Here is a 10,467-nt window from a genome sequence, read left to right as displayed (position 1 = left end):
CTGTAGACATTTAAATATGAGCAATTGCAATTTGGATGCATACAACCTATATTCTGGCTGAAAGGATGCAAGGGTTTAACACTTTCAGTGGGGACAATCACATTAAGCATCTTCAATTAAGAGCCATGATATGGTTGATTTGATACAGAGCCAGAATTATCAATGGGCCACACAGTCACAAACGTATATACTAACAATACTAGTCTTGGAAGCCAGTTCAAAAGATGAGATAAGGCTGCCAAGCAGATCAGAACGTCAAATTTTGGTAGCCAAAGTTTCCTCTGCTCAGTGTTATTAATGTATAGTTTTATATCTCTCAGAGGATGTTGTGACCCTTTTATATGCTGGTGAAAATGGGGGGTAGTGACTTGCATCAGAAACAATTAATACTTCCTTAGATTTCTAAGACACCACACAAAGCCTAAACGTGCTAAACTAGCCACAGAATCTAGCATCTTCCATAAAAAAGTTTAAAAAATAAAATACATATTATGGGCATTACATGTAAACACTGGAACAGTGTGGACAAGTTGGACTCAAAGCTAACCACTTCAACTTTCCATCGAAAAAAAAAATGCTTTAGGAAAAGAAAATCAATAAATAGGAACAAGCATTCAACCCGACCCCTGAGAAGTACACCACAACCAATGCTATGATGAGTCATCTGCCTTCAGAAACGTGTGTCGAAAAAAATAAAACCTAAAAGCTATACAGAACGCTAAAGGGATTCCAACATCCAATTCGAGCAAAGCTTTATTGAATGAATTCTGGTTCAGATAACAGAACAGCTGACGTTGTTGTCATTCGCAGTGGAAAACCAGGCCAGCCATTGCAACAAAGGCCTGTTGCGCACCTTTGAACTTAAATACAAGTACAAAATAAAAAATCACAAGCCGTGAAAGTTGTAAAAAAGCAAACATGTAGTTTATTGTAAATCTATGGAGTTAAGATTACATGGTTGATGTTTGAAACAAAAGACAAAATCCCCAAATTTGAACTCTTACAGTTTCTACAACTCAAATGTTGTTCTATGCTGCTTGACTACTTTTAAGTACAATTCTTTAGCAAAGCTATAGCTACCATGCCTTTCAAGCACTGGATTCTCTCAATCTTTAAGTGTTTCTTTAAACCTTGCATACAAACAAATGAAACTAAGCAAACAATATTTACAATTCATAAAAAAAGAAAATCACAAAGCACAGATAAAATGCACAACCCTGAAAATCTTCCAACATCAGCTGCATGAGCAACGTGTGGTTCCTGATATACCAAAAACACAGGACTTTAAAAGCATGAGATTTAAAAGTAGTGGAAAAATATCATAAAATGTACAAAACAAAATACGAATAAATCAAATTAAATTGAACCCATAAAGCTTGAAAGAGACCTCGCTCCTCAGATGTGGAATGTTTCTACATCGCTTTGTGGTGGTTGATTATTTTCAGTTGGTTTTTAAAAAGTGGGTTCTAGAAAAACTCAGAGATGTCCGTGGCTGGTGGTTGAGGCCCCCCTTGTCTGTCAACACACAGTCTCTCAGTAATAGCCTCCCGGCTGGTACTGCTGGCTCCATGGCTTCTGGTTCCAGAACTGGAGCAAAACAAGACACAAACACAGCAGGTTAGACACAGCAGGACAACATCTAGAATTAGTCTTAATACGACATTAATAGATAAAACAAATGAGATAAAGGATTAATAAAGCCAAACTAATGGTGGTGACTCCAGACACTGTCTTCCTCCTAAAACATCCTGGAAAATGTCTTATGGTCTAGTCATGATGTGTTTAATGCACTGGAAGACTACACCGTCTCAAACGCTCACATTTTCAGTCACAGAAAGACAGCAGCGTATCAGAAAAGTAATGTTTTCAGTCACTGAAACACTATCAGGAAGTTAAGAGTTGCAGTCACAGAAAGACTTTTGAATCAGATAAGTCGTGTTTTCTGTCACGTTCAGTCACACGTTCAGTCACAGCAACAGTAAATTAAGAGTTTGCAGTCACTGAGAGACTGCCCAGGCCCAGGCCGTAGCACTGAGAGACTCACCCCTTGCTGCCAGCTCTGGTTGAAGGCCTGGGCCTTGTCCATGCCGAAGCTGCCGTTCCTGCTGCCAAAGCTGCCGCCACCGCCACCGCCGCCGCCGCCTCGGTTGTTCCTGTTGTTACCGTAGTTACCGCCGTTCTTGTTACCGAAATTGCCGCGGCTGCTGCCTCCTCTGGGCTGGAACTGAGGGGGGGGGGGGGGGGGGGATATTTAACTCACACCAATACAGGTAAGAGGGTGTGTTCTTTTGGGGGGGGTGAACTGTCCCTTTAAATAACTTGTTTAACAGACTCAACAGCCTCATTATCAAATGTGTAAACAGTGTGACAGAAGATTTTTTATTGCAGATGATAGCTCGTCTGTCTTTCCGACCACAATAAACTAGGAACTAATTGTGAGAGATCTATGATCTACTACACATGATTTGCCCTCCCTCCCTCCCTCCCTCTCACCTGACTGAAGCTGCCTCTGTTTCCACCCCCTCCTCCTCCTCGGTTCATGTTGGGAGACCCTCCTCCCTGGCTCATGTTCCCCCTGTTCATTGGACCGCCTCTGTTCATGGGGGCTCCTCCTCCCCTGTGGCCCATGTTGCCTCTCATTGGTCCACCTCTGGGGGCTCCTCCCCCAAGGCTGGGGATAGGTCCGCCCCCGCCTCGGTTGAAGTTACCACGGGCGGGGAAGCCTCCTCTGAATGCAGGGGGGTGCAGGAAGCCCCTGGGGTGGCGGTTGAACCCTCCTCGCGGTCCTGGTGCTGGAGGGGACCAGAGAATCAGACCTTTTGAGACCTTGCAAACCTTGTTTTATAAAATACATTATTGTATCGTCTGTATAAATCCAGGTAATATGACTTATTTTAACCCTTGCTATCCCACCCATTACGACAGATGTACTGTACACATTGACCTGGATAATGCCTCTTGACCTGCACAGACAGCATCATACACACCTCCTCTGAAGTTGCCTCTGTTCTGGAAGCCTCCGCGGCCCCCTCCACTCCCTCCTCTATGACCGGGCCCCCCTCCGCGGTTGAACTGGCCCTTGCCCCCCCTGGCCCCTCCACGGACAGGACCCCCCCTCTTGGGGGTCATTCCTCCCTGGTTTGGCCTCTTCTCAGCAGGCAGGGCCGTCTTGCTCTCCTCCTTGTACTGTTCCAGCAGCTTGGCCGCCGCCTCTTTCTGCAGCTCCACAAACTCCACACTGCTGAAGCTCTCGCCTTCCTCGGGCAGGGAAAAGAACCCTGGAGAGGGGAAGAGATGCAGGGAAGGAGGAGGGGTTCAAATAAGATGACACATTAAAAAAGGTTGAGATAGAAAGTAATCCGAATAAACACACTTCAGAAAAACACTGAATAGTAATCGAGATCCCCGGTAAATGTCATCAAACTTTACTTCCAAGCCCTTTAAACAAGCAAAGTCACAGGGTCCCACCAGCTCAACCGCGACCCAGTAAAAACACTCCACAACCTCAGAAGAAAAAGCTGGAAGGATAATATCCTGTAAGGACCTATATTACACCTATCACCATCTGACAAAGAATAATGGTGATCTAATACTTCAACAATGTATGTTGATTATTCTGCTGATCAATTTTTATTTTATTTATGAAGACCCTTTACCTTTCATCTTGAGGAGAGCGTGCTCGGGAACCTCCTTCCCGTCGCTCTCAGCCTTCTTCTGAGCCCGCAGCTTGTAGTCCTCGTCCGAGGGACATACCACCACGGCCCTGCGCTGGTACCCTGCAAACAGACACATCTTCCTCTTCTGACCTGGGGCGGACAGGTTGGTCTGGAAGGAAGAAGAGGAGAGAGACGGAGAGAAAGAGTGTAAGAAAGATACACACACTCAAGGAGATACAGATCAGTACAGACTTTTCATGGTGTAACCTAACGTGCTGTAAAGCGAGGGAAGGATCTGAACCTGCAACCTTTTGATCTGCAGTCAGATGCTCTACCACTGATCTATCCCCATCTAACACTTCAACGCATAAACAGATGGCAATTATTCGGATGATCAAAATAATCTATTTATTCCTTTTCTCTGGGAAACATTAGATGGTGGGTGGCAGTTCTGCCCCTCTCACTGCTGTGACTGCTCCATCTGTACCTCCACCTATCCTGCCTCCTGTTGGTTACTTCCTTGGTAACCAACAGTTACTTCCTTGACCATGTCTGGACTTACATGGTCCAGGATGTAGTTCCTCTTCTTGCGCGCGGCGATCTCGATGAACTTGCCCAGGAAGAGAGGTGCACGCTGGGAAATGGCTGTGAGCTTGGCCGTTTCTTTAGCTTGCCGTTTCAAACTGCCAATCTACACGAAAAAAGGGGAAAATTACAAACCAAAAAGACGGTGTTCGCAAATATATAGCATTTACGATTACGATGGGCTGAAAAAAGTATTTGTCATTGACTGTTCTATGAACTGTAACAACAATTCAGCTCCTTTGGTGTTTTACACAGACAGCTAACGTTGAGCTCTGCCTCCGTCCAGACTCACCATCATCTTCTCCACGATGGTGTCGCTGCCCAGGATGTAGTACTTTCCCGGGTTCTCCTCCACATGCTTCTTCACCCAGGTGGTCTTTCCTGACCCAGGGAGACCCACCATGACGATCATCTACACAAACACACACAGGAAGTTACATATATATATATTCAAATGTCTGATTCATGAATAAAACGTAATTTCCAACACAGTAAAAGAATCATCTGGGTTTAGACCACACACACACACACACAGTCAGAGAGGAGACGCGTCTGGCGGCCATGTTCACCTCGCAGTCCTTCTTGGTCTCTGGGCCCTTGGGCCCCCGGACACGCTGGTCCACCAGGACATCCTGCAGGAAGGTGAAGCCCTCCGGCGAGGGGAAGAACGGCAGATCCTGCTGCCCGAAGTTGAACTCCACCGCACAGTTGTGGCAGATGACGTGAGGGAAGAGCGCCTGGCTGCCCAGGGCCTCCTTCTCCACCTGGAACGCAACCGCCGGCTCCTGGCCGTTCTTGGAGAAGGACATCTCCACCTTCTCCCCTTCGAAGTCCTACGGTTTCAAATGTTGGTTTTGGTCAAACATATTTTGGTACATTGTTTCATTTAAACCTGTTGTTGAAACAACAGGCTGGGGTATATATGTATACATATATATTCACAAACAGAATGACTACTAACAATAAGGCAGCAGACAACATCGTTCTCGTCGAACGTCTCTCCAAAGTCTTCCGTCACGCAGTTTGTAGTCTTCTTTCCCTTCCCAGAGTAGGCATACGAGTGCTCGTCCTCACCTGGAACAACAGGGTCACATTTAACTTTAACAGGTTTTTTTTTTTTTTCACTTTCAAAACATCTCTTACATTATTCCACCCATACTGCCCTGCTATTCATGCTGCATAAAAAACAAGAGGCTCAGAAAAAACAGAGGGGTCAAATGAGGTTTGACCTTGAAAACCATGGGTAACCTGAAATTTAATAACAAACTCGTTTCTCCACTAGGGGGCACCGTTGTAACACTGACTGTAAAACGCCTGCAGGAGATACTTGCTCTATGTCACTAGCCTGACAACTGATATCCTCACCCAATAGCAAGCTGCTGTTGGCCACGGACCAGCCCACCTGCACCTCATGGATGTCCATGTTCTTACTGGAGATGTGCTTCACAGGAATCTTCTCAGTGATCTGTAAACAGGAAACTATTACTCGATATCGGGAACCCTAAAAAGATTGTAATCAGTCCTCAAAGACAACAGGAAGTTTGCCATTAGGGGGACTTTGGGGGAAGGAACTACCTAATATCTAAATCCAAACAAATGTATTTCTAGTGAGCGTGGTGTGCTTTCCTGATCCTCCATACCTTCATCTCGAAGCAGGCCTTGCCTTGGGTGACCCCGTATGAGGCCTTGCCCCCAGACCACAAGTATGCAAAGCTCTCCATGGTGAGAGAGGAGGCGCTGTAACGGTCACGAGACACCTTGAAGTGCAGGTCGCAGTTATCTAAGAGAGAGCGAGGGGGAGAGAGTAAAAAAATAAATGAGGAAAAAGAGAAAGAGCGAGAGAAGAATAAACAAGGGTTTCGACATTACTGGAACTCTCTTTCCACACAGAGCACGAGTCTGGTGTTTATGCTACTACACCCGTTCTGGGGCATTTAGAAAAGCCAAGACAAGAGACGGTGGTGCTTGTTATGACCAAGCTCAACGCTTACAGGTGTCCAGGCAGACTTTGGTGTCGTCAAACTCCTCGTCTTCCTCCTCCAGAGGTGGCAGGGGAGACTTGAAGGACGCCCTGGAAAAGAGAGAAAAGAACCGTTCAGTGAGACGTCTGGGTGGCGATCGTGCCTGAATGCACTTTCAAGGACTGGGACTGCCTCAGCTTAGCACGTCCTCTCTGCAATGGGAGAGGGAGAGAGACGTGGAAAAATACACTAGATGAAAGAGAGACAGACCTTCTGGCAAGCTGGTGTGTTTCGCCGCCAGTGTTTGGGTGATAGGTTCAGACAGCACTTACCTGCAGACGTCCATGAGTAAACTAAAACTTAAGAGAAACACAAACCTAAACTGGGCATGGGATACATTGAAGGGGGGAGGAGGAATTAAAAGAATAAAAGAAATCTTGGTCTCAACGAGTGAAATGTGTTTACGGCTTTGAGATTCCAGTTCTGGAGCTTAAAGGCCTAGTGGGTATAATTAACTCCCCGCGAGGACCTAACATCAAAAGGTCAAGACCAGCTGTGAGTGCCAACAACAGCAACAGCAGAACTGGGTCCTGTACTGCAATAAGGGACTTCAGAATGTGAAAACGAGGTAACCATTTAAAATTAAAAAATTAAAAAAATCTAATGAGTGTGCTGCTCCATTAACTTACCAGCTCTATTGTGGCATCATTCGAATTGTTTATGAACTGTTGCCAAACTCCTTCGGCTTTGTTTAAGGCGTGATCCACTCAATATTTACTGTGAGGATTGCACGGATGATCAGTCATGTCTGAATGTTGACAGAAATGTGTGCAGGACTTAACACTGGCAGAGGGTCAGGAATGCCATAACGTGGCAGATTAGATTGTGCATCTAGAGTTAATTTGGGACACATCCTTGAGGAAAAATGCAACTTGCATCATTCTTAGAACTGCAATTCTCCTGTTGGGTCAGCGTGTTCTATTTTCCAAAGAACCGCAAGGCTTTTGGCTTTTAGAAATGGCATCCTTGGATGGATAATGGACATTGAAATCTCTCCTCGGCCTGACAGAACATGGTAAATACAGTTTTGGGTCAAGAGGGATAGCATTGCAGGATAGACTATAATAGGATTGTGTAGTTGTGCTTCGCATGGTGTGTCAAAGATAATCACTGGGCTAAGGGTGGAAAAACTAGCTAACATCCCATACAAAAAGATCAATAAAGAGACAGATAAATAATACACATGAATGATGTAGCCTGCTGGGTTGGAAGTAGACCTGTAAACACACACACACACAATACAGAAGAGATAAAAATGATCGAACACAGGTAAAAACATCAAGAGCAAGAGATAACAATGGACGGTCAATGGCGAGGATCCATCTGCATCTTTATGGACATTCAAAACACCGTTCGGGTACACTGCTACATCCTTGTGTGCTACACTGTCTGAAATGGACCCCCCTCAATCCTCTCCCTCCCTTCCTCCAAACTCCACATCTGCTACACTCCTCCAAGATTTTTTCCCCCTGAGTATTCTTTAGTCTCGTTGAGTGTTCACAATGGGCTTTCCAAAAATGAGTGTGAATGGGTGGGGAAAACGTTGCAATGTACTGGTTCATTCATTTTTCATACTGCATGTGCAGTCCATTTAAGAGTGTGTTGGCACTGCAAGTTAATGGTAAGGTTGTTTAAAAGCAAGGAATGACCCTCCAAACATTTACAAAATGGCAATAAATGATAATTAAGTGAGGGTTTCTTTTTTTTAACTTTTCTTTTTGTTTGCTAGTTAGTGCATTGGCGCTTAAAGCCAATACAGTTCACATAGCTATGACGGCGCTTCAGGGATACCGAAGGCCATTTTGTCTTGCCATCCTTACCAGCTGTATTTGTTTTCTTCAATAAATTCAAAGTAGCCCCTTCCATGTTCCTCCCGGCGTCTCTTAACACCCTTCTTATTCTTCTGATCGCCATTCGCGTCTTTGTCCGCATCCCCTTTGAAAATAAAACAAAGATATAATGAGGTGCTCCTTTTTGAAAGAGGTCGAACTGGTTGTGGTGGGTAGTGGACCACAGTACCTGTTCATTAGTTACAATGTTGTCGACCTGTGATAGCTAAGAAGCAACACCTCAGTCGAATCCAGGTAGCTGTAGTGCTATAATTGATCAAAGCTACTCTTCTGACGGGGTAATGGAGGTTATATTGTATGGCTAAGCAAAATGTAACTAAAGTAGCCTGGGCAAGAGGTGATGGGAAGAACAATCACTGCAAGAGATCAATTGGGGGGAATACAAAAGGGACTAGTTAGGAGTGTAAATACTAGCTAATGATAGGGGAAATGTATTTGTTTGGTCCGCTTAGCTAGCATCATGCATGAAACCAAAATGGTCTTCTTCTAGCCCAACCATCAATCTCACAGTCATGACTGCCCTAAAGATCGTTATCTGACTTAACATGGTAGCTCTACAGTACTGTAATACAATAACGTAACAGCCTTCATAACGCGATTGACAATCATTTTAAGGACCTCCCTAGCTAGCTGAGCTAGCCAACGAACCATGTGCAGCAAACCAAGTCAACACCTGGTGGGTTTCGTCAGGATTGACGCCCGCTAGCTAACGTTAGCCGACGACCCAGCTAGCACCTAGCCAGGCGCTAATCCATACAAGCTAGCAGCTAGCTAGCATAGCCATACCAGCTAGCTATGAACAACGCGCCAACACAAAGGAGTGTGCCATGCAAGCGAGCTAGCTACTAGGCTAGCTTAACCACCCGAACAGATGTTGACAACCAAACAACCACCGATTTCAAGCGCAAATCCATACTACGCCAAACGACTTCATAATAAAATTATACAGCACTAACCTTCAGGATAATCTATTCTACTAGCTTTTTGAGTCTATCTTAGCTCTATTGTGGCTGAGCACACCAGGCATATGAATAGCCTAGCTAACGCTTTTCTTTGGCAATCGTCCCCAGTCCAAGGATTTGAAGTCGAAACGGGCGACTCACCCTCCTCGGTAGTCTGGTCTCCAGGCTCACCGTCCTCTGTATCAATTTTCTCCATATCGTCCACATCTCCTTTTAGCATCGGGTCCATCTCATCCTCGCAATCTTCTCCCTCACCCATCTCATCATCCTCGGTGCACTCATCCACGACGGCGTCCCCGTCTCCATCCCCTCCGTTCCTATTCTCCTCTTCCTCACCCTCGTTGGCCTCCATGCTTTCTTCAACCGGGACCACCTCGTCTTCATCTTCCCCCATACATTCTTGTTCGGCAGCCTCAGGCACCGAGTCGGAGTTGCCTTCATCGGCTAACGTGACGCTATCGTCTTCGTCGTCCTGACCAAGCGGAGAATCCCCGGCTAGGGCCTCTTCATTAAGCGCGGCCTCCAATCGATCCATTAGCTCGGCCTTCAGCCCCTTGTCGGACAATTGACGCTTTTTTAGCTCGTCCTTCAGCTCGTTTACTTTGAGCTTTTTAACGTTTAGTGAACTCATTTTGGTCTTTAAATGAAAAACTATGTAAACACTACAATTAAATAAAACAAAAACGCCTCAAACAAGACGAAAATGTTAATTTAGGACGCTTCGTAAGCGGATGTAATTACAACTGCGCCAAATGGCACTGCTTTTCTTTTTCACCGGTAAAGGATTCCCGTGCTGCAAGGGAACCGTATGGGGGAGGACGAGGGCGTCGTTTACCGTAATAAAGGTTCAAGAAGCTCAACGTTTTTCAGAGGGGACATGAGGTATTTTCATATAGGGCCTATTAATCAAGAATGTCATAAAACATGGAAAAAATAGTACAATTTCATGAGTCTGATTTGACTGACTGAATTGAAGGATGTAAGGACACTGATTTTGGAGTGACCAAGTCAACTGTCAAATTATTGCCTTACCTATGAAATGTATTTGATCTCTATACTGGAGCATGAAGGTGAGCGGTTCCAAGGATTTGTTTACGTTCCCTCACGCCTGATAAAATCACAGAAAGACACGGAGAGAATAAATCAAAACTTGTCTTTGAGGCCTCAGATTAACCCATTTAGACCCTCATGGCACTATCAGCGTCATAGGTTATAAAGCCGTCATATCAGTATACAATTAGGCTATATTGCACTGTTTCTTATTATTACAATTTGAAAACAGATGAACACTATTAATATTACTACACTTATACTATTAAGACGGTTCATTTTCGATATTTTTTTTTATAGATCCATCTTCGCATTCTGCTAATATTATTGTTGTTCATAGACA

General features: G+C 44.9%; 1 protein-coding gene across 1 annotated transcript; it reads right to left on the bottom strand.

The window, feature by feature from the left end:
* Positions 1-735: 735 nt before the first annotated feature.
* hnrnpub (heterogeneous nuclear ribonucleoprotein Ub) lies at positions 736-9,880 on the bottom strand. Its single transcript, XM_062466939.1, has 14 exons — positions 9,216-9,880; positions 8,083-8,197; positions 6,233-6,312; positions 5,882-6,021; positions 5,607-5,706; positions 5,203-5,315; positions 4,811-5,074; positions 4,534-4,653; positions 4,219-4,347; positions 3,657-3,825; positions 2,988-3,278; positions 2,494-2,792; positions 2,045-2,224; positions 736-1,587 (listed from the first exon to the last, which is right to left on the bottom strand). The coding sequence occupies exons 1-14, from the start codon at positions 9,703-9,705 to the stop codon at positions 1,534-1,536; spliced, it is 2,544 nt and encodes an 847-aa protein (XP_062322923.1). The 5' UTR covers positions 9,706-9,880; the 3' UTR covers positions 736-1,533.
* Positions 9,881-10,467: the final 587 nt, after the last annotated feature.

Source organism: Osmerus eperlanus, chromosome 8 (genome assembly GCF_963692335.1).
Source record: "Osmerus eperlanus chromosome 8, fOsmEpe2.1, whole genome shotgun sequence".
Taxonomy (NCBI): domain Eukaryota; kingdom Metazoa; phylum Chordata; class Actinopteri; order Osmeriformes; family Osmeridae; genus Osmerus; species Osmerus eperlanus.
This window is presented reverse-complemented; position numbering and strand designations above follow the sequence as displayed.

Coding starts and splice junctions, on each gene's coding strand:
- hnrnpub (XM_062466939.1), bottom strand. CDS start 9,705: ATGAGTTCACTAAACGTTAAAAAGCTCAAAGTAAACGAGCTGAAGGAC. Junction 6,313..8,082: donor GAAGAAAACAAATACAGCTG/GTAAGGATGGCA, acceptor TCTCTTTTCCAG/GGCGTCCTTCAAGTCTCCCC. Junction 3,826..4,218: donor GGAACTACATCCTGGACCAT/GTAAGTCCAGAC, acceptor TCTTCCTTCCAG/ACCAACCTGTCCGCCCCAGG.